This window comes from Danio rerio, chromosome 16 (assembly GCF_052040795.2).
Source record: "Danio rerio strain M-AB ecotype USA chromosome 16, GRCz13ab, whole genome shotgun sequence".
NCBI classification, from domain to species: Eukaryota; Metazoa; Chordata; class Actinopteri; order Cypriniformes; family Danionidae; genus Danio; species Danio rerio.
This window is the reverse complement of record NC_141036.1, coordinates 53,437,763-53,463,120: the sequence shown is the minus strand read 5'-3', so window position 1 is coordinate 53,463,120 and position 25,358 is coordinate 53,437,763. Positions and strand designations below refer to the sequence as shown.

The 25,358-nt window shown below is 35.7% G+C and overlaps 1 protein-coding gene and 1 long non-coding RNA gene across 4 annotated transcripts in view; both read left to right on the top strand.

Annotated features, from left to right (window-relative positions):
* csmd3a (CUB and Sushi multiple domains 3a) overlaps positions 1 to 25,358 on the top strand; it is a 647,261-nt gene that overhangs the window by 505,180 nt on the left and 116,723 nt on the right. For all 3 annotated transcript variants that reach the window (XM_087287879.1, XM_087287878.1, XM_087287880.1), the window contains 2 exons: positions 3,490 to 3,675; positions 7,556 to 7,729. In XM_087287879.1, the coding sequence (XP_087144005.1) occupies positions 3,490 to 3,675; positions 7,556 to 7,729 (360 nt within the window). The remainder of the gene's footprint in view (positions 1 to 3,489; positions 3,676 to 7,555; positions 7,730 to 25,358) is intronic.
* Positions 17,569 to 22,608, top strand: LOC147840429 (uncharacterized). The gene is made up of 2 exons (XR_015512326.1): positions 17,569 to 21,049; positions 21,219 to 22,608. It is a non-coding gene; the product is annotated as an uncharacterized LOC147840429 (long non-coding RNA).

The following is a 25,358-nucleotide window of genomic DNA, read 5'->3' as shown; positions in this document are numbered from 1 at the left end:
ACGTGGGTTTATCTCATCGAAGAGGCTGTGATCTAATGTTTGGTCCTTGGTTTTATTCACATCGAGTTTAACCGTTTATTCACAAATAGAAAAATGATACAAAATTAGTAATGCTTTACTTGAATGGGAGTTCATAAGACTGTCATAAACCCTTTATAATCATGAAATTACATGTCGTGAATATGAATTAAATTGTATGCATGTTTTTGACAACTATTATTATGTGATTTTAAATGCAAAGATGTTATTGTTTGAGATGTTTGTCTCAACAACTTGACATTATCAAGACAGCATAACTTGTCATAAATCCGTCATAAACATAATTGTCATGAAGCCAGTATTATTGGGCCGTGAATATATTTTTTTTATCACTTTGATCTGAATTTGTGGACATAGGCTCATTCCGACAAAGTAGCCCTATTCTGGAGATTGCGAATTATGTAGCCAGTAGTTCGTATGGCTACAATCATCTTTAAAATGAATTCTACGGGCCGGTATGACGTTTACTGTCTGATAAGTAGTTAACCACGACACGAGGTCTGAGTCTCGCAAAGAACGATTCCAAAAAGCGGGTAAGACAAAAACAAAAGCCAAAAAATAATCTAAACAAGTAAATATCAGTGAGAATGTGGTAATATCTGAAAATGTGGTGAAAATCAGAAGAGGGCTTTTCTTTTTCTCGCTTGCTTTTTTGGGTGTAGGAAAGTGCGTGGGCGCTGGTCGATCTGTGCTTTTAAAAACACTAGTGGTTGGGTTTAGGGAGGAAGGAGGGTGGGTCAGTCGATCAGTCAGTCAGTCGAAAGCAGCCTCTGGTGGATTTATGTAATGGCACTTGCAAGAGAAATTGAGATCTCAAAAAGCGTACAAAGTGGTCTCTAGTGGATTCGTGAAAACAAAAAGCTGAATGTTTTCAAAATGACCCGGGGTTGGAATTTGTCATTAAAATTTCTTAGTAAAAGTGTCAATACTCTGTCAAATAATTGTATAACAGTGTCATTAATATTCATTGATTTAATAATTTATTTTAATGACAAAATTTAATTTGTACCACTGAAGGCCAAGACAAATATTAATGATACTGTTGTTAAATTCACGAAACAATTAATAACCTCATGGCAATCATGTTCATGACAAGTTTATAACAAGCTGTGTTGTCTTGATAATGACGAAGACAAACATTATGTAATTAAGTTGTCATAAAGAAGTAAAAAAATGTAATCTTTGGATTTTAAATGACATAACTGAGCTAACGACACTTAATGACCTTCATATTCATATCAATGGCCCGGTCATGATTATAAAGTATTTATGATTGTGAAAGTGTGAGAGTTTAATGAAAGATCTGCTTCATTTTAAGATTGAATAAAAAAATGTAATTAGATTTAATTTAACTTTACAAAAAAAAAAAAACTTTAAGGGAAATAAAAAATGATAAATCATAAATGGATGTATTTGATGTTTGATGTTTGTTTAATTTGAAGACATGAATAAATAGATACACTCATATATAAATGCACAATGTACTGTATAGTTCCCATTGATATTCAATACCCCATTAACATATTTGGAGCTGATAGAGAGAAAATGTGGAAGCACAGAAAATAAAAAAAGTTACTCTCAAAAGTTTTAGAGTTTAGCTTTTCAGAGTTTTATGTTAGGAAAATAATAGGAGTTTTAGATTCAACATGCGATTTTCAAAGCAATTGGTAAAAAAAATCCTCAAGAAATATTCTCAAAAGGTCCTTCAGGTTATGTTTTTGAAGAGATTGTTCTGGAACAGCACCAATGCTCAGGTTTTAAGTAAAAAAGAAATTTAGAATATATTATATTATCCTCTTCACACAATGGACGGATGATCCTAGATTTTATTATTGTTTTGGACATTTTATGAATGCAAGTCTCTAGACATACTGTATACAAGACATCTTGTCAAAATGGTTCATTTATGGCATACTGTTTTAATGTAGTCATTATCTAAAAAAACTTCTTGTGAAAAATAAATTATTTATTTTTTCTATTGTCACAAATGCATTTTATTTATTCATTTATTTGTTTTAATTAATTTATTTTAAGGTCTAGCTTGCATTCATTTATTTATTCATTTTTTATTTATTTATTTTAAGGTCTACATTGCATTTATTTATTTATTTATTTTAAGGTCTAATTTGCATTTTATTTTTTAATTTTTTTATTTTAAGGTCTACGTTGCATTTATTTATTTATTTATCTATTTTAAGGTCTACATTGCATTTATTTATTTATTTATTTGTTTATTTTAAGGTCTACATTGCATTTTATTTATTTATTTTTTATTTATTTTTTTTAAGGTTTACGTTGCATTTATTTATTTATTTATTTTAAGGTCTACAGTGCATGTATTTATTTAATTATTTATTTATTTGTTTATTTTATGGTTTGCATTGCTATTATTTATTTATTTTAAGGTTTACATTACTTTTAATTATTTATTTATTCATTTTGTTGTTGTTATATCAAAATTTTTTTGTTGCTTTATTATTATTTTAAGATTATTTTTGTAAGTTAATATTTTTAGATATATGGCGTCAGCCAATGAAATCCAGTCAGCAATAGGCCACTGTCTGAGCTGGTGTATTTGCATACAGCGATCTGATTGGCTGACGCTTCCGTTGGTGCTTGAAAAGTTGAGCTAGTCCTAACTTCTGCAGCGAGCAACGCTTCTGAAGCGGTGCCGACGGATCCACAATGCAGTTCGGCAATGCCTGACATCACCCATTCAAAGTGAATGGGAAGCGTTGACGCTGACGCCCCGTGTGAATAGGGCGTTAGTGCCCCCATCAGTGCCGATATACAGCCATATCACACTGCTACTCGTGTGATATTGTGTTTATACAACAGTTTGACGGCATAATTGTGTATATAAAAACAAAACTAAACATGGAGAGTCTCAAAAACCCTTTTGTATGAGGAACTACTTTCTTCCGTGTTGGATTCAAATCATAAGCTGACAGTTAAACAGCTGAGCAAGCATCTTTTAAACTTTAGATCTGTTGTGTCTGCTTTTTGCTGGCTGTATGTGGGCGGAGTCATACACAAAGGGTAATGAGGCTTTACAGGTACTGATATTACTTAAATACATCTCGGCTATCAGCCAATCAGATTTGAGAACCAGACAGAACTGTTGTATATATATATATATATATATATATATATATATATATATATATATATATATATATATATATATGTGTGTGTGTGTGTGTGTGTGTGTGTTTATTTACATTTTAGTGGGAGTCTGCTGTAAAAATGTATAATACACATTACATTTTGCTTAAAAAAAGTACAATTAAATAGGATGCAGTTTACTTTGTGAAAAAGTGTCATCATAAATGGCTAAATTGCACTTTTATTCTTTTAAACCTTTAAACACACATTTTCATATTTTGTGTTGCTTATATAACGATTCTCCTATTGTTTTTTTTTTCCTCTCCATCTGTTTGTTTTCTTCAGTCGTCAACTGCACTGATCCCGGAATACCAGCCAACTCAATCAGGAAGAGCAAAATTGAGTACGGAAACTTCACTTTCGGGACTGTGGTGTCCTATGACTGCAATCCAGGCTATTACCTCTTCGGGTCATCGATTCTGACCTGCCAGCCGGTGGGCTACTGGGACAAGCCATTACCAGAATGCCTGGGTACGTCCGCTCCCATCACTTTATTTCTCATTATTTGGCCTCTTTATCATCCACAATCTTTGAACTCTTGCCGTCTGCGAGGCGACAGAATGTGTCACGGGTTCGCCAACATGCAGTCAAGTGCAGCGCCGGGTTCAAAGATGCTGTCTGTGTAAAAGCCTTCAGAGTTTGAATCTGAACAGTGGACAGTGGTGAATTTAGCACACCTTTACTGTGGTTTGCCAAAGCGTAGAGTATTAAGGTCAAGAGCAAGCACACATTCATTAAAGAGATGTGTTCATTTGCCTGTGAGATAGTAATTGCCTCCTGCTCTCACTTTCCATCTCTGTCCCGGTAATTGCTTCAAACCTGAATTTGACCAATTCTCGTCGAGCTGTTTGCACCGGGAAAGAAAGCCACCGTCCTCCTAGCTGTCTATTAGTCTTGTTTTTTCCTCTCAAGTGTACACAAGATAATTCTGCACTTTACTTTGGTGCGACAGAGAGGATACTTGCTGCTCTTAGACTGGGAATTTTAATAAGCACCTCTTTCAGCCTGATGAATATTATAAAAATGTTAACCTCCTTGGGTGTTGCTCAGGTGCATTTCCAATTCAAAAGAAAGCAGACATCAAAAAAACAGGCCTGAAAAGAAGCTTAGCTAAATTTAATTTAAAAAAAAGCTTGTGTGTTTCTTGAGTGTCGCATGAGAGATGAATTATTGCTGTTGGGGTGTGCGCACAGATACACACTTCACACATCTGAAAGGAATGGATCACAGGGAAATCTTCGCTCTTGTGTTTTTGTACTCGTAATAAATCCAGGCTCTAGACTTCCCCAGATGTTGGGGATCATTCGCTAATTATTGCACACATCATTAGAGTAAAAGATAAAGCACATCAAGGTCACTGATTCGAGTCCTGGCTGATCTTTGGGGAGTTTGTATGTTCTCACAGTCCAAAGACATACGCTATAGGTGAATTGAATAAACTAAATTGTCTACAGTGTATGAGTGTGTGTGTGTGTGAATGTGAGAGTGTGTATAAGTGTTTCCCAGTCCTAGGTAGATGAGCAGCATAAATGTGAAGGGCATCCACTGCATAAAACATATGCTGGAATAGTTGGCGGTTCAATCCGCTGTGGTGACCTCTTAATAGAAATTAAGCCGAATGAAAATTAATGAATAAATGAATGAATAAAGCACATCAAGGAGCCTTTTGTCAAAAAATAAAGCCTGAAAGGCTTATCAGCAGCCCAAAGCAAAGCGTAACACTGTTGGATAAGACTAAAGGGCTTTATTGTGTGAAAACAAACATCTGTATGTACTTTATTCCACTTATTTCATGGTTCCTTGTCACGAAACATATTAATTAGACGCACAATATTGTTTTGGGCCATAAAAATGTATTAATACTTGAATTAAACGCAAGCTGACACTAACCTGTGCATCATAAGATGCTGTCAAACAGTCAAAATGCAAAGCTGACAGAAAAAAAAACCAGGCACATGTGTACACTAACTGGCAAAAGTCTTGTCATTGATCCCAGTTGTTGGAGTAACAAAAAGTAACTTGACTTTTTCTAACAAACAACTTTTTCTAGTTGATTATTTGGCTAAGTGGCAAAAGGATTTTTCCGATAAATCATCTGTTGAACTGCATCCCAATCATCACAAATACTGCAGAAGACATATTTTAAGCCGGATAGACCCAAGATTCTCAGAGAAATCAGTCAAGTTTGGTGAAGGAAAAATCATGGTTTGGGGTTACATTCTGTATGGAGGCGTGCGAGAGATCTGCAGAGTGGATAGCAACATCAACAGCCTGAGGTATCAAGACATTTGTGCTGCTCATTACATTACAAACCACAAGAGAGGGCAAATTCTTCAGCAGGATAGCACTCTTACTCATACTCCAGCCTCCACGTCAAAGTTCCCGAAAGCAAAGAAGGTCAACGTGCTCCAGGATTGGCCAGGCCAGTCACCAGACATAAACATTATTGAGCATGTCTGGGGTAAGATGGAGGAGGAGGCATTAAAGATAAATCCAAAGAATCTTGATGAACTCTGGGAGTCCTGCAAAAATGCTTTCTTTGCCATTCCAGATGACTTTATTAATAAGTATTTGAGTCATTTCAGAGATGTATGGATGCAGTCCTTATGTTCCAAACTATTGAATAATGCACATGTGAGGTGGTGATGACCATCCAAACAGAAGCTAGCATATCACCCTAAGGAACCAATGGCAGAAACATGAGTCCAAGGTGTCATGAAAAACAAGGCTAGAATTAAACTGAAAACAATACAAAAAAGTGTGTGTGCATTAGAAATGAAGCACCACCAAGCACTCAGACTTGCCCCATAGTGTTCCCTTTTATTAACTGTGTCTTCCAGTACAGTACAGTACAGACTACTTTCAAATACTGTAAAATTGATGTAAATGATGTATGATGGACAATTATTCAACACACACACACACACACTCAAACTGCCTAAATAAGTTTGTTGTTGCCCTAAAATATCCTGGTCCTCATAAAAAAATGTAATAAAATAAATGAGGCATATTTTAATGTGGCAACACAGTGGTTAGCACTGTTGCCTCAGCAAGAAGGTTGCTGGTTCGAGCCTCGACTGCGTCAGTTGGCATTTCTGTGTGGAGTTTGCATGTTCTCCCTTATTTGGTGTTGGTTTCCTCGTGCTCCGGTTTCCCCCACAGGTGAATTGAATAAGCTAAATTGGCCGTAGTGTATGAGTGTGAATGAGTGTGTATGGGTATTTCCCAGTACTGGGTTGCAGCTGAATAGTGCATCCGCTCTATAAACATATGCTGGATAAGTTGGCAGTTCCTTCTGCTGTGGCAACCCAAAAAATAGAGGGACTGAGCCGAAGGAAAATGAATGAATGAATGTTTGAATGTTGCTCACAGCATGCAAACCCAGTGCTATTCGTCCTATTTAGAGATGGAGGGGTTACTCAAAGGCAGTGTTTGAAAGTGTCTAAATTTAGATATGTGTTCCATGCAATCTTGCAAATGTTGCATTGTACAGTGTCCTCTTTCACTTTGCTAAAATTCACCCACGCAGCACTTGTTTCTGGTGACATCTTCAGAAAGGGTTACAGACCGACCCACACAGAATCTGTGCCTGCAGACCTTCACTGTAACATCTCCACATTTGCAAAGATCTAGGAACGCCAATCATTCGGAGTCAAGTGGGGTCAGCTTTTATTGTCGTGTTATTCAGAATTTCTATTAAAAAGCAGATATGATTATGTCAGATATATGATTATTATATGTCTGATGAGAGGCAGCAGAGTGGCGCAGTGGGTAGCACAATCGGCTCACAGCAAGAAGGTTGCTGGTTCGAACTCCGACTGGGTCATCAGTAACAAAGTGTAAACAGTCTCTAGGTTTTTTCGTGTAAAGTATCTTCTTGGGCACTTTTAATGCTTCCAAACAGTTTGCTGCATGTCTTAAGGTGGTTCAGTATGTGTGATTTTGCTAGGACAGGATTTTTTTCAATCCTCAGAGACAAAAGCAGTGACTGGAAGTTAAGTAAAAGCACCAATGCTGCACTAAAAATATATTCAAGAGAAAGTAAAAAGACACGTTTTATTACAATTCCTGAGAAAAACTACTTAATTACAGTAATTTGAGTATTTGTAATTTGTACCTATACAGCACAAGGACGGGACTTGATTTGTCTTGTTGACATGAGAATGTGAACTTGGTGATGACATGACAACAATCATCCAATCAGAATGTGGCATATTAGCCAATAAAACAAGAAGCATGAAGTAAAAGTACATGAGGAGTGCCTAAAATGATAGACATTAAAACAAGAGACATGGTGCGTAGACCTATCTGTTTAATTATCATGTCATTTATTTATTTTTTTCTTCTGCAGAGGTGGACTGTGGTCACCCTGGTTCTCCTCCTCATGCGGTTGTAACAGGGGACAAATTCACCTTCGGTTCAACAGTTCACTACAGGTGTTTAGAAGACAGAGTTTTGATTGGTGAATCCACCCGAGCCTGCCAACTAAACGGCCAGTGGGGTGGCTCGCAACCTCATTGCTCAGGTAAGATGCATCAAATGTTAAAGGTCCCATGAAGTACTTCAAATGTGCATTTTTATTCAATGTATATTGTGGAAAATAGTACCATTTTCCCTCTTTGAAAAACAACTTTATCAGTGAGACCGGTTGAGATCAAGTGCATCAAATGAAAAGCAAATGAGAAGTGTCTTGAAGGGGGCGGGGCATGTCAGATACTACAGAGCATTTGATTGGTCAGAAGATTGGATAAGAAACTGAAGTATGAAAGGGATGTCTAAAAATTGTTAGCCATAACATCAATGCCATGAGAAGTCTAAGATTAGCAAGATTTTTATTTTAAATACACATACACACACATACATGTGCACACAGAGAGGAAAGGTTGTGTTGTCAAGCAACCTACCTATATAAAGCACACTCAGAATTGCATAATGTTTTCCCAGAAACATGAAGTGTTTAAAAGAAAGGGTCTGGTGCATATGGAGAGGAAAAGAGTGTGTATCCTATAGTATATCAATAATATGCTATTTTAATTCTCTTCAAAATTGTTTCTTTAGTCTAATTACAGCTTATATTTTAGCTGCCAAAATGACAATGTGCACTTTAATTCATAAGAGTGTGGCTAAACTCCACCTACACAGAAGAACAATGCCTACTTCTGTTACTGCCATTTTAGCACCGCCCTTCATTGAACATAAATAATGACGCAAATGCAGGTCTACAAAGAAACTGAAAGTGAATTGCTAAAGACAAGAAGACTTTTGAGAAAAAAGACCGTCTTTCTCATGAGTAAGAACTTCATTTTTAAATAACTTTTTTAAATGCATCAGTAAGAACTTGGTCCTTTGCTCACCTTATTCTGCCTCGGATTCGTTTGCAAACAAAGCAGAATTTGAATCTGGAATTTAAATATGATTGATAACAAGATGCCGTTGAATACATGAGATTTTTTTTTTTTTTATCACAATTACTATTTCTTTGTCTGTTATTACAATCAATAAACATGCCAGAGTTCTGTCAAGGGAATGTCTCACTGCATTGAGTGGTTGGTTTGTTGGTTTATTGGTTGGTTAGTTGATTGGTTGAATCGTTGGTTGGTTGGTTAATTAGATGGTTGGCTGATTGGTTGGTCGTTTGGTTGGTTGTTTTGATTGATTAGTTGCTAGGTTGGTTGGTTGGTTGGTTGGTTGAAAAAATAATTGGTTGGTTGGTTGGATAATTGATTGGTTGAGTGATTGATTCGTTAGTTGGTTGGCTGGGGTTGATTGTTTGGTTTGTTGGTTGATTGATTGATTTGAAAAAAAAATGGTTGGTGGGTTGGTTAGTTGGAAAACATGTTTGTTGGTTGTGTAGTTAATTAATTGCTGTGTTCATTGATTATTAGTTGGTTGGTTGGTTGGTTGGTTGGTTTGTTGGTTGGTTGGTTGGTTGGTTGGTTGGTTGGTTGGTTGGTTGGTTGGTTGGTTGGTTGGTTGGTTGGTTGGTTGGTGGGTGGGTGGGTGGGTTGGTTGGTGGGTTGGTTAGTTGGAAAACATGTTTGTTGGTTGTGTAGTTATTTAATTGCTGTGTTCATTGATTATTAGTTGGTTGGTTGGTTGGTTGGTTGGTTGGTTGGTTGGTTGGTTGGTTGGTTGGTTGGTTGGTTGGTTGGTTGGTTGGTTGGTGGGTGGGTGGGTTGGTTGGTTGGTGGGTTGGTTAGTTGGAAAACATGTTTGTTGGTTGTGTAGTTAATTAATTGCTGTGTTCATTGATTATTAGTTGGTTGGTTGGTTGGTTGGTTGGTTGGTTGGTTGGTTGGTTGGTTGGTTGGTTGGTTGGTGGGTGGGTGGGTTGGTTGGTTGGTGGGTTGGTTAGTTGGAAAACATGTTTGTTGGTTGTGTAGTTAATTAATTGCTGTGTTCATTGATTATTAGTTGGTTGGTTGGTTGGTTGGTTGGTTGGTTGGTTGGTTGGTTGGTTGGTTGGTTGGTTGGTTGGTTGGTTGGTTGGTTGGGAAAAAAATGGTTGATTAGTTGGGTGGTTGGTTGGTTGATTAGTTAATTAGTTTGTGGATTGATTGATTGATTGATTGATTGATTGATTGATTGATTGATTGATTGATTGATTGATTGATTGATTGATTGATTGATTGATTGATTTTGTATGATTGGTTGGTTGGTTGGTTGGTTGGTTGATTGGTTGGTTGGTTGGTTGGTTGGTTATTTGGTTGGTTGATTATTTGGTTGGTGGGTTGGTTGGCTAATTGGTTGGTTTGTTGATTGATTGATTAATTAATTGATTGATTGATTGAACTAGATACATTAAAGTATGATATTTGGCTTTAAAGCCTAGCACAGATACATCTAATAAGGTACAGAAATTACATAAATTACCCTCATGTAAAGTAAATTCCTGTGGAAATCAATTTCAGGATTCAAATTTAATGGAAATTAAATTTCTGACCAGGCAATTTAATGGTCAGTGCATTTAAATTAATAATGTTTAAAAAATGGTTATTAAAAATGGATAATAATAACCCCTGAAAGAGAGAGATCATACTTTTTTTCCGCAGTAACTTTCTTCACAGAACTGCCCAAACATCACTTTATGGGCTAAAAAAAGAAGCAGATTTTAAATGACATAAAAATTTTCTCTGTTTTCTTTCTTTCTTATGGTAAAATCACAGTAAAGCACGACCCCTGGTGGCTTATAACTTTAGTCAGATAACGTGTAATTCCTTTGTGTCTGCTTGTTCAGGCCTTGATTCATGTTTGAAAGCGAAATCATACATTTGAATGAGCACATTGTTGAGTGGAGCTCATCTTTGTCTTGGTTCTTATTTCCTGTCATTATGTGTCAGCCTAAAACAAGTTAATTAAGCTGAGCTGAATAATGACTTCTGTCGCTGCGTGACACACTACTCCATTTCTTCTTACTGACAAGCTGTCGGTTTGATTCCAGCTAACTTGCACAGATTTATCTATTTAAGGAACAGTTCATCTGTTAATGAAACGTCGTCATTATTTGCCATCAGACCTGTGCGAGTTTTTCTTTAAGCTTCACAACCAGACCAGAAAAACTGTACATCAAGTCTTCTAAGGTCATACGAGTGTTGATGCATCTGCACATGCTGAAAAGAAATAAGCATGTGCTAATGAGATTTAAAAGGAAGATTATTTGCATCTCACACAATGCTGTTGTACAAACCTAGAAGATTTTAAAAGTATAGTTTATGGATTTATAGGGATATTTTGGTAACTTAATAATAATATTATATTAGTTATTGTTAATGTTATTATTACTAATGTGAACAATACATATATTACGGTATTTATTTATTATAATATTAGTATATGTATTATAGTGGATTAGTTCATTGGAATAAAGTGAATTGTTGATTTGATAACAGCGCATGGAATGGATTTTAATAATGCGTTAGTAAATGTTGAGCTAATAAATGCTGTACAAGGTCTTGTTCATTCTTAGATTACATTAGTAAATACATTAACAACCATTAACTAATGAAACATTATTTTAAAGTGGCCGTTAAATTTAGATTTAGAACTTTAATTGGATGCTTTACTCAGAAGTTGTATGTAATCCAAAATAAACTAGACTGAAGTTGTTAGTAAACTCCTCAGTAATTCACACATAAATGGCTTGTATCATTGAACTAAACATGTAAATGTAGAGTAAAAATGCTGGAAAATTTAACCTTGCATCATAATATAATCAAATCTAGGGATTTGAAATTGTGATAATGTTTTACAACAGATTGATTGATTGATTGATTGATTGATTGAGTGATTGATTGATTTGTTGATTTGTTGATTGATTGATTGATTGATTGATTGATTGATTGATTGATTGATTGATTGATTGATTGATTGATTGATTGATTGATTGATTGATTGAACTAGACAAATTAAAGTAGGATATTTGGCTTAAAGCCTAACACAGATATATCTAATACATCTGTGATAATGCATAATAATTCAGTTTTTGGTTTATTTTTTTGTGAGAAATGTATAAATAATAATAAATAAATACATATTTTTATAGTTCCTCATTCTCATCAGGGCTGCATTTAAGGAAAAATACAGTAATGTTTTCATTAAAATGAAAGATTGATAATCTTAATGCTAATAAAATTAATAATAATAAGCAGGAAAAATCTGCATATGATAATGATTTCAGAACACTGACATGAAAGACTCTAAATTCACACTAAATTCAGTTTTGCATCTCACACATTAATTTAGTCACATTTTAATTTTAATGGTCCGTTTGTTGAATTAAGTTGCATTGCATCTACATGAGGCGAGGCAGTGGCGCAGTAGGTAGTGCTGTCGCCTCACAGCAAGAAGGTCGCTGGGTCGCTGGTTCGAGCCTCGGCTCAGTTGGCGTTTCTGTGTGGAGTTTGCATGTTCTCCCTGCCTTCCCGTGGGTTTCCTCTGGGTGCTCCGGTTTCCCCCACAGTCCAAAGACATGCGGTACAGGTGAATTGGGTAGGCTAAATTGTCCGTAGTGTATGGGTGCGTGTGTGAATGTGTGTGTGGATGTTTCCCAGAAACCCCGGTTGCGGCTGGAAGGGCATCCGCTGCATGAAAAAAAAACTTGCTGGATAAGTTGGCGGTTCATAACACGGAATTAATAAAGGGACTAAGCCGACAAGAAAATGAATGTATGAATGAATGCGACTGTTAGGTCGGGGTTGGGGTCATCGTAAGTTGACATGTACTTGCAAAAATCTTTATAGTCAGTGAAATGTCTGTTGAAGGAGCAGTATCAACAGATATTAAGCAGACAGTCTACTGATACTCAAAGTAAAGTGTTTCCATTATTCTTTATTAGGCTGGCTTGAGAAACAAGCCAGACTACTGAAATCCTATTTAAACTTATTATTTTTTTTATATATTATTCTTCTTCTTCTTCTGAGACTAAAATTCAAAATCTATCTCCTCCTAGAGCTTTCGAGCTATGACCACCAAACTCACACCAGACCTCCAAACTATTCTGACTCGGTATGCCATATCTTTTCCGACTGATCCGATATTCGATTTTCCGAAAAACGTCCCGGGACCGTCGGAAAAATCCCATAGACTTAACATTGGACCAAACTTTGTGACCTCATAACTCTGCATCAGACTGTCACACAGACTTCTAACTGGGCTCATTTAACTCAGACTACCTAACTGCCAATAACTGATGAGGTTTTAACTTTCTGGCCACGCCCTAGCAACCACTTTTGGACCTTAGAAACTGTCCCATAGACTTCCATTCAAAAGACTCTCATTGACTTAACATGGGATCAAACTTTGTGAGCTCATAACTCTCAATCAGACTGTCCACCAGACTAATGGCTGAGCTCATTTAACTTAGACTACCAAACTGCCAATAACTGAAGAGCTTTTAACTTTCTAGCCACACCCTAACTACCAGATACTGCACCCTAGCAACAACAGTCCCATAGACTTTTATTGCAAAAGACTGTCATTGACTTAACAATAGATCTAACTTTGTGACCTCAAAACTATCTATCTATCCTTTTTCAAACTGCTTTTATCTATCTATCTATCTATCTATCTATCTATCTATCTATCTATCTATCTATCTATCTATCTATCTATCTATCTATCTATCTATCTATCTATCTATCTATCTATCTATCTATCTATCTATCTATCTATCTATAAACTACTTTAATCTATCTATCTATCTATCTATCTATCTATCTATCTATCTATCTATCTATCTATCTATCTATCTATCTATCTATCTATCTATCTATCTATCTATCTATCTATCTATCTATCTATCTATCTATATATCTATCTATCTATCTATCTATCTATCTATAAACTGCTTTAATCTATCTATCTATCTATCTATCTATCTATCTATCTATCTATCTATCTATCTATCTATCTATCTATCTATCTATCTATCTATCTATCTATCTATCTATCAACTGTTTTTATCTATCTATCTATCTATCTATCTATCTATCTATCTATCTATCTATCTATCTATCTATCTATCTATCTATCTATCTATCTATCTATCTATAAACTGTTTTAATCTATCTATCTATCTATCTATCTATCTATCTATCTATCTATCTATCTATCTATCTATCTATCTATCTATCTATCTATCTATCTATCTATCTATCTATCTATCTATCTATCTATCTATCTATCTATCTATCTATAAACTGCTTTAATCTATCTATCTATCTATCTATCTATCTATCTATCTATCTATCTATCTATCTATCTATCTATCTATCTATCTATCTATCTATCTATCTATCTATCTATCTATCTATCTATCTATCTATCTATCTATAAACTGCTTTAATCTATCTATCTATCTATCTATCTATCTATCTATCTATCTATCTATCTATCTATCTATCTATCTATCTATCTATCTATAAACTGCTTTAATCTATCTATTTATCTATCTATCTATCTATCTATCTATCTATCTATCTATCTATCTATCTATCTATCTATCTATCTATCTATAAACTGCTTTAATCTATATCTATCTATCTATCTATCTATCTATCTATCTATCTATCTATCTATCTATCTATCTATCTATCTATCTATCTATCTATCTATCTATCTATCTATCTATCTATCTATCTATAAACTGCTTTAATCTATCTATTTATCTATCTATCTATCTATCTATCTATCTATCTATCTATCTATCTATCTATCTATCTATCTATCTATCTATCTATCTATCTATCTATCTATCTATCTATCTATCTATCTATCTATCTATCTATAAACTGCTTTAATCTATCTATCTATTTATCTATTTATCTATCTATCTATCTATCTATCTATCTATCTATCTATCTATCTATCTATCTATCTATCTATCTATCTATCTATCTATAAACTGCTTTAATCTATCTATCTATCTATCTATCTATCTATCTATCTATCTATCTATCTATCTATCTATCTATCTATCTATCTATCTATCTATCTATCTATCTATCTATCTATCTATAAACTGCTTTAATCTATCTATCTATCTATCTATCTATCTATCTATCTATCTATCTATCTATCTATCTATCTATCTATCTATCTATCTATCTATCTATCTATCTATCTATCTATCTATCTATCTATCTATCTATCTACCTCTTTCTATCTATCTATGTATCCATCATGCTAACAACATGCTAATTCATGCTAGAATCATGCTAGTAACATGCTAATTCATGTTAGAATCATGCTAACAACATGCTAATTCATGCTAGATTCATGCTAGTAGCATGCTAATTCATGTTAGAATCATGCTAACAACATGCTAATTCATGCTGGAGTCATGCTAGTAACATGCTAATTCATGCTAGAATCATGCTAACAACATGCTAATTCATGCTAGAATCAAGCTAGTCACATGATAATTCATGCTAGAATCATGCTAACAACATGCTAATTCATGCTAGAATCATGCTAGTAACATGCTAATTCATGCTAGAATCATGCTAGTAACATACTAATTCATGCAAGAATCATGCTAACAACATGCTAATTCATGCTAGAATCATGCTAGTAACATGCTAATTCATGCTAGAATCATGCTAACAACATGCTAATTCATGCTAGAATCGTGCTAAATCATGCTAAAATCTTGCTAGTAACATGCTAATTCATGTTAAAATCATACTAGGTACATGCTAATTCATGCTAGAATCATGCTAACATCATGCTAATTCATGCTAGAATCATGCTAACAACATGCTAATTCATGCTTGAATCATGCTAGTCAAATGCTAATTCATGCTAGAATCATGCTAGTCAAATGCTAATTCATGCTAGAATCATGCTAACAACATGCTAATTCATGCTAAAATCATGCTACTAACATGCTAATTCATGCTAGAATCATGCTAGTAACATACTAATTCATGCTAGAATCATGCTAACAACATGCTATATCATGCTAGAATCATGCTAGTAACATGCTAATTCATGCTAGAATCATGCTAACAACATGTTAATTCATGCTAGAATCGTGCTAATTCATGCTAAAATCATGCTAGTAACATGCTAATTCATAGTGGAATCGTTCTAAAAACATGCTAATTCATGCTAGAATCATGCTAACAACATGCTAATTCATGCTAGAATCATGCTAGTAACATGCTAACAACATGCTAATTCATGCTAAAATCATGCTAGTAAAATGCTAATTCATGCTAGAATCATGCTAACAACATGCTATTTCACGCTAGAATCATGCTAATAATATGCTAATCTATCTATCTATCTATCTATCTATCTATCTATCTATCTATCTATCTATCTATCTATCTATCTATATTTTCATACTTTTTAAAACTGTTTAAACTAAATAAACTATTACCGTCAGGCTTTCACAAGCCAGCCTCAAAGTTTGTTCTCAAACTTTAAGAATCTAGTTACCCTTTATTAGCTAAGATTTATTAACCTAAAGAGTTTGCGTCACGATGGCACAGTGAGTAGCACGATCGCCTCACAGCAAGAAGTTCACTGGTCGAGCCCTGGCTGGGCCAGTTGGCATTCTCTGTGGAGTTTGCATGTTCTCCCAGTGTTCGCGTGGGTTTCTTCCGGGTTTCTCAGTTTCCCCCACAGTCCAAATACATGCGCTTTAGGTTAATTGGGTAGGCTAAATTGTCCGTATAGTGTATGTATGTGAAAGAGTGTGTATTGGTGTTTCCCAGTATTGGGTTGCTGCCTGAAGGGCATCCACTGCATAAAAACATAACAACTGGATAAGTTGGTGGTTTATTCCGCTGTGGCAACCCCTGATTAACAAGGAGACTAAGCCGAAAAGAAAATAAATCAATGATTGAAGTAAAAGATTTATTCATTTTAAACACCAATTTAAACACACTTCTTTTGCTTTCATTAAATTATTCAATTTTATTTTATAATATGTAAATGTATTTTATTTTACTAATTTTATATATAAAAATATTTCAAATTATAGAGAGAGGGATGGGATTGGGAAAAGTCTGGAACTCGTACTCGGGACACCTGAAATGCAGTTGTTGTTTTTTTTTTTGTTTTTTTTTAAAGATTTGTTATTTGGCATTTTAATCAAAAAGGCAACAACTTAAAAGTTCCAAAAAATATCAATTTATTAAATTAAAAAGGCTCACACAAAAAGCACGTTTCAAGCACCCCGGCTTTTCACCAGTGAAAAATGCGTTTGTGCATTTTTTTTCTATATTGTTTGTCATTTTTGGCTTTATTTGAAAGAAAAGTATATTGACAGGAAGTGGAGTGGTAGAGAGAAAGAGGGCTAGGATCGAGAAAAGACCACAAGTCAGGACTCGAACTCGGGAGACCCGAAACACTATTTTGTTTTTGTTTTTTGTTTTTCTTTTGGCGTGTTTGCCTTTATTAAATTCATTTTCTTTTAAAAGAAAAATATTTAACATTTGATCTATTTTACTATAATATTACAGTGTTTACTTTATTCTAATTAAACAAATCACACCTTAGTAAGCTCAAAGATTTAATTGAGAAATATTGCATATCTAATTTTAGGATGTGTTTCTTTTTGTTGGTAGAAAATGCAGCAATGTACATTTAAACTGTGCTTTCCAGAAGTCTCTGTAGAGATCACACACACACACACACACACACACACACACACACACACACACACACACACATTCATCTTCATGTGCATTGGTATGCAGCGCTGCATCTGCTTCATGCACTGACCCAAAAACAGCAGGAGGTTTCCTCGTTTTCTGAATTCATCTAGTTTCCCTCGCTGTCTGATTTTGTCTTTTTGACTGATCTCAATAGGCTACTACATCACTACTGTATGCTATGTAACTGCTGCATGAGTCTGTAACTTGTGACGTGAATTAACACTGGCATATAAATGGAAGTAGAGAAAGACATGTATGCATTTTATTTAAATACATTTTTCAAATTTGCATACTGACGTATAATCAATCCTCATGATTTATTTACTCAGGAGCTTGCATTGGTCAACATATACATCAAACTACACTTGCACAGTCACTGCATGCATACATGAGCATCAGCAGATCCATGGTGCATCGTGAGTGAGTTCACTCCAAGGAATAATGTAAAAATATTTTTTAATTTACCCCTTTTATAAGATGTAAGATATTTCTTTGGTGTGTCCAGAATGTGTCTGTGTCAGATTATTTATTATACAATGCAGAACATGCCTATTTTGGTGTCTGACTACAGTATAGCTGTTTTTGTAGCCTGTGCCTTTAAATGCAAATGAGCTGGTTCTCTCTGCCCACCATTCAGTCTGCTTTTCATGCGTTACGTCAGATAAACAGCAGTCAGGGACAGAGACAGACACGGATAAAGCAGAAATCCAGCTCATTAATCAAGAACATCAAGTAAATTGTAATTAATGTATTTGTTGTGGAGTTTAGTCAAGCCTTTCTGATACGATGAGTGTCACACAAATCCTGTTACAAAGTTTGCTGTACACAAACACACACACACACACACATACAGTGGGAAAAAATAAGTATTGAAAATGTCACCATTTTTCTCAGAAAACATATTTTTAAAGGTGTCATTTACTTGTAAATTTCCCTAGATGTTGGTAACGACCAAAGAAATCCATATATGCAAAGCAAACAAATCTAATTAGTTTACAAATTAAGTTATGGTTAATACAATGAAATGACACAGGGAAAAAGTATTGAACACAAGGAAAGAGACGTGTAGAAAGGTAGTAAAAGCTTAGACAGCAGCTGAAATCTCTTAGTAGTTCTTCAGCAATCCTCTGCCCTTCGCCATTGTAAATTAATATTAGCTGCTTCTGTCCAACATCTACATTAGCAGGATGATGAAGATGAAACCAGGGTGGACATTTCAGCAGGACAATGATTTAAAAACACAGCCAAGGAGACTCTCAAAAGCTTTCAGAGAAAGAAAGTCAAGCTGTAGAATGGCCCAGCCAATCACCTGACTTAAATCCAATAGACAATACAAAATAAAGATCAGATTTGATTGACGAGACCCACAGAACCATCAAGATTTGTACACTTTGTTGAAGTCTCTGTGAAAAACTCACACCTGTTCAGTGCAGATGGAGAATAACTCAAAGCATACTGCAAAAGCAACCAAAAAGTTTTTGAAGGGAAAGAAATGGAATGTTATGCAATGGCCTAGTCAATCGTCTGACCTGAATCCGATTGAGCATGTATTTCACTTGCTGAAGACAAAACTGAAGGGAAAATGCCCCAAGAACAAGCAGGAATTGAAAACTGTAGAGCTGAAGTTGTTGTAGAGGCCTAGCAGAGCATCACTGGTGATGTCTATGCGTTCCAGACGTCTGGCTGTAAGTGACTGCAAAGGATTTGCAACCAAGTATTAAAAAGTGAAAGTTTGATTTATAATTAGTATTCTGTCCAATAATTTTTGAACCCTTAACAAGTGGGAGGCACATATGCAAATGGTTGTAACTCCTATATCGTTCAATAAGGGCCAAGATTTCGAATAAAAATCACTTGCACAATGTTTTCTTTAGGTAAAAAAAATACGGAAAGATGACTTCACTTGCATCAGATATGTTTTCTTGCACAGCTGGATGTTGAGCTCATGAAAAATATTTGTATGCAATGACCAAAACAGATTAGCTAAAGTCACAACAACCTTTTTCGATGGGCAATTTTTACCATTTATGATGCCATAGCAGTCAAAATAATACAAATGAGCTCATGTATGGGACAAATTCTGGATCCTTGTCAGTGAGGGTGGGTCTTAAGTACCACCTGAACTCCTCCTGGCTACAGGCCTGAATACTATTTTAAATTACTTAATCATTTGCATCTCTTAGACTCTTCTAATGTATGCTAACTGTATTACTCACATTTTACTCATACTCATACTCATACTCGTACAGCGTGCTATGCACTTTTAATGTCTGAGGAGTTTGAGGAAAAACATCAGAGACCGAAATGAAGCATAAGTTGAATCCTCCAGGGCTTCGACAGAGAAACCTCTGAGAAACGCTTTTCCTCAGGGCTTTTTCAGTGTCTTTCTAGCGTTACTTCTTTATTCTGTGTGAACACACTCGCCACTTCTCAGGAGGTTTGATGTCGAGACTGTACCTCTGGATTTCTGGGACATTCAAAAGCAATCCTGAGTCTCTATTACTGGAAATCCTTATATGTTCGCGAGTCCATTTCCTTCCCATCTATTTTTTTTTCCACACTTATCTATTGCATTTTAAATTAGGTGTTGCACTTCTGGTTCGAGGAATTCTTTCTTTTGAAGTAACTAAGATAAATCATTTTAAATATTAAAGGACACCTATTATGCCCATTTAACAAGATGTAAAATAAGTCTCTGATGGTCCCTAGAGTGTGTATGTAAAGTTTCAGCTCAAAATAACATACAAATAATTATTTATAACTCTATGAATCTGGCAATTTTAGGCTTTGATCTTATTGTGTTGTTTTGGTGACTGTTGCTTTAAATCCAAATGAGATTATGCTCCCAGCCTTCTTTTCAAAATAAAAAGCGGCAGATTTAAAATAGTAGGGGAGAGAGGGAAAGTAACGTGGGACGAAAGTAGCAAAGTGATTTTCTCAAAGCCCTAACAACATATGCTTTCCAGGCTATAACAGCATATTCAGCATGCAACCCTTGATGGAGCTGCCAAATATCAGCTGATTTCAGGACTATGTCACACGGTTTTTAAGTGTAGTATTGCAGTGGGTTTTTTTCCTATTGCAAGTTGTGTTTCTCTTTTCATGCATTATGATTACTCTACAGGTTATTTAGTGCAATAACAAATCCTTGAGCTTGCAATCTCAAGTTTTTCAGTTTAAAAAGTAAATCAGGTTTAAATGGCCTGTGAGGGTGGAAGTAACTGTTATTTTTGTCCCACTGCTTATAGACATGCCTTTTTTTTCACTTCCACATCAGAGTTTGATCTCGTATACAACATATTGGTTCAAACTGCTAAAATGTTAACAGAAGTCACTTTGTTAAACTGTACAGTTGAATTTTCGACATAAAAGCCTGCAGAGATTAAGGTCCCTTAATGCAATTCACAACTGTAAATAAATGGAAAACACTTGTGAATCACAAAATACGAAAACTTTAATACAGTGTAATGTTTAACATAAGTCTGTAATACTGTTTTGGAAAGACTTGATTCAATTTATTTATTTATTTTTTTTTGCTTATTTATGGTCATTTCTAGTTCTCATTCTAAATATTTTTTCTTTGATATTTAAGAAAAGGCAAGTTTAATTACATAGCACATTTCATACATGATGGTAATTCAAAGTGCTTTACTTGAAGGGCCATGACACCCCCACTTTCGGTTCAGGTCTACCTCAGAATTTTTTCAAAAGATGCATCATAATGGGCGTGGAGCTCCGCTAGCAAAGGGCAGGAGTGGCCAGCAGTGGCCAGCAGAGAAAGGGAGAAGGAGGAGAGCGAACAAATGAACTGTTGTCAGTTAGTTCTCAAAATGAGACTCAAACCGTGAGAAGCATGATTTTATATTACAAAGTTAAAATGCAAAGAAATAAACAATAATTAAACCCCAGCTACATTTGTCATTTGTAATTTCATATACACACAACCACAATTTATATCATTATAAACATGATGGTGTTTATATAAACATTATGAATGAGGACTTTTCCCTCAATCCCCGGGTCTGAATGCAGATTTAGTGCAGCAGGTCTCTTGCCCTCTCTATTTTAACCGTTAGCCCTGCTCATAATCTGGAGGATTTAGGCAAACACAGCAGCACGGCGATGTGTCTAGATGTGAACGAACTCCTGATAAAAGACCACGTCCGCCATTCTCTGGTTCTTGTACTGCTCTCCCGACAAAAATGCTTGCTGCACACAAACAGCTTTGCTGCATCGGCCCTGACAGCATCGCGGGGACAAACATGCAACAAACCCTGTGGGTCATGGAAACAAACACATACGACCCTTCATGAACAGCTAAATACTGTGTGTCGTGGGTCCGTGGACGCGATCTCATTCGGTCATCAACATAGGGTCTCACAGCTTGGCACTGTGTTTTGCCTTCCGAAAGCACGTGCAGTCATGAATAATTAAGAAGCCGGCTCTTCTCATAGTATAAGAAAATTCAGATATGAATAATAATAAGAACTCGATGCGTCATCTTTGGACTTACAGTTTTGCGGTACGTCACCGATTTTGATCCATCCCAAAAATCATTTTAAACCCGGAAGCTGAAATTAGCTGACAAAAGCTCCAAATTATCCAGTTTTTCCCACAATTAAAGCTAACAGGTGCTAACATTGTCTTAACTGATGCTCAACACACACACAAACCTGTTAAAATCTCCAAAATGTACTTGAGGGTTTTGTGAACCTTTAAACAAGAATAAAATAATATAAACAGATTAAAAACAGATTAAAATGTGTTAAAACATGTTTTAAAGGAAATAACAGAAAACAAAGACATACTACTGGTATCTGTGGGATGTAGCACAGTGCTCATTCAGTAAAGGCTCAGCTAAACAGATGTGTTTTCAGTCTTGAATTGAATGTGCCTAATGTTGGAGCACATCTGATCATTTCTGGAAGCTGATTCCAGCAGCAGGGGGCGTAGTAGCTGAAGACTGATTCACCCTGCTTTGACTGAACTTTTGGAATTTCTAATTTACTTGATCCTAATGATCTGAGGCATCTGTTATGTTTGTTTTCAGTTAGCATATCTGTAATGTATGGCGGTCATTCAGTGATTTAAAGACAAAGTGATAATACTTTAAAAGCTATTCTGAATGTAACTGGGAGCCAGTGTAAAAACCTGAGGACAGGTGTGATGTGCTCTGATTTTCTGGTTCTGGTTAGAATCCTGGCAGCAGAACTCTGGATCAGCTGGAACAGTCTGACTGTCTTTTTGGGAAGGCCGGTGAGGAGTCCATTACAGTAATCCGCTCTGCTGGTGATAAAAGCATGAACAAGTTTCTTTAAGTCCTCACCGGAAGCAAAGCATCCGATTCTTGCAATGTTTTGATGTTATAGTATGGTGGTTTAGTTACTGCTTTGACATGACTACTGAAACTTAAATCTAACTCCAGAGTCACACCAAGATTCTTAACCTTATTTTTTTAACTATATTTAATGGATGACCTGTAAGTAAAATAATGACACCTCATTGCAGGTTTTTGTTTAAACGCTTATTTAATTGTTTATAGTTTAGTTAAAGTTACTCTTATAACTCATGCAAATCATCATAGGGTGAATAAAAGGTGTCTTCACTTTAAAGCAGCTGCTTGTTTTTGTTTAAGATAAGAAAACCCCACATCCCCCAGAGCGCCTGCTTTCACTTTTGCTGCTTTTTGCTTCACATTACTAGCCAAAACCCCCCGAATTTTTTCACAAAAGCCAATTCTAGCAGCGCGATGTTCTTAAATATGGATGGAAAACAAAATCAATAGCATTCTGCACTGCCAGGTGAGTCAGAGTTTCTTATATAACGAACTTTGCAGCCTTATTATACCCCGTTAAGCTACTGGTGGGCGGGTTGTGACTGGAATTCACACCTCACCTCTGAGCCAATTAATAGCAGCTATAACTGTTGCATAGTATTCAACATTTTCACCTCTGTGGAAGAATCTAATGAAGCTTATATAAGCTCAAATACACCTCACTCAGTCCATCACCAGAAGAAAAACAAGTCGGTTTGTGACTCTCTGCTGTTTTATGGCACTTGAGGTGGGATGGATTGTGTAGGTGCAATTAAATTGATAGTATTAGTGGAGAGAGAGAGAGAGAAAGCAGTATTGTTAGTTGAACTACATTTCTCAGTGGCAGGTTGGTGGTATCACTATTCTTGAGAAACGTATTGATTGCTTTGTGTTTGTGGAAGACAGAGGAGAGAGAGTGAGAGAGACGAGAAGAAACATTATTACAAACAATCTGCGTGAATGCACAGTTGTGTGTTGTATTTTTTTATAACTATTAATATTAATAATAATAACAATAATATTGTTAATACAATTTTTTATTTTAAGTATTTAATATTATTATTATTATATGTATTGTTGTTTTTGTTGTTATTATTGATATTATTATTATAAAATTTTTGCTTTGGCGATGCAGTGGATAGCACGACCACCTTGGAGCAAGAAGGTCGCTGTTTCGAGCCTCGCCCGGGTTAGTTGGCTTTTCTGTGTGGAGTTTGCATGTTCTTCCCATGTTCACGTGGGTTTCCTCCGGGTGCTCCGGTTTCCCCCACAGTCAAAAGACATGCAGTATAGGGTGAATTAGGTAAGCTAAATTGTCCATAGTGTATGGGTGTTTCCCAGTGATGGGTTGCACCTGGAAGGACATCCGCTATGTAAAAACATATGCTGGATAAGGTAGCGGTTCATTCTGCTGTGGTGACCCCTGATTAATATGCTTGTCATACAATTCCATGCAATACATGATCAGTCTATGGCACAGCTCATGTGTGATGAGAGCCCAGGTAGCTCTGATAGTGGCCTTCAGCTTTTCTTCATTGTTGGGTCTGGCATCTTCCTCTTCACAATACCCCCTTTTCTATGGGGTTAAGTTTAGGCGAGTTTGCTGGCCAATTAGGATCAGGGGGACCATGGTTCTTAAACCAGGTACTGGTAGCTCTGACAATGTGTAAAGGTACCAAGTCCTGTTGTACAATAAAATCTGCATCTCCATTAGGGTTGTGTACCGTTTGGGTTTTTTATGATATCGATGCTAAATCGATTCTTTTAAAACAGTACCGGTGCCAAAATGGTGCCTGAACCGATACTTTTTAGCCACAAAAAAAATATATATATATAAGTGAACATCCATTCATATTCTATTTATTTGAATTGCATTAATATATTTTGATAATTTGTTTGTTTGCATGAATGCAAGATTTGCATTATGCTAACAACATTACATTAGCTTACTATTAACCTGTGGAAAGGCTGTCATCAAAATCAGGGAACACCTTTTTTTCTGGGTTTGGGGCTTGTGAATACTTTTACATGGACATCAGTGATCTAATGATTTGCCTTAATCTGAATAAGACAATTATATGATTCAGGTGTTTACATGAGCCGCTTTTTGAATGTTACATACACAATTTCCACTTACATGTTAGAGCACACAGATCCATCAACATCATTGCGTCACCAGTCTATAAATGTTTCCTCTGCAGTTTTGTCTGCGGTCCTTTAAGATAATTAAAAATCACTGTTTATGTGGTAGACTCTTGATCAGAGTATTGTCTTAATCATATTAAAATCAGAGTATTGGTGTCCATGTAAATATACTCAATAAAGTGCCAGATCATGTCGCAAACTGTCAAAGACCATTCCTCACCTTTAAGCTGATTCCATGAGCCCTCACATTTCATAAGTTTGACGTGTTTCCCCCCTCACACGCAAGTTTTGTAAAGCATCTGCTGCATGTTAGTGTGTCAGAATCCTTGCGTGTAAAATAAAGCCCTACTGTAGAATGCTTAGTTTAAGCAAATTAGATGAACGCGATCATGCGTGTTAATGAAGGCAGTTGCTTGCTGCATGCGCCGTTCTGCGCGCTTTGCCTTCTATAAGCTACAAAAACAAACGCCTGACATCGCTGACATCCGTATCCCTCAAAGCTGTTTAGAATTAAACATTTAGAGATGGTG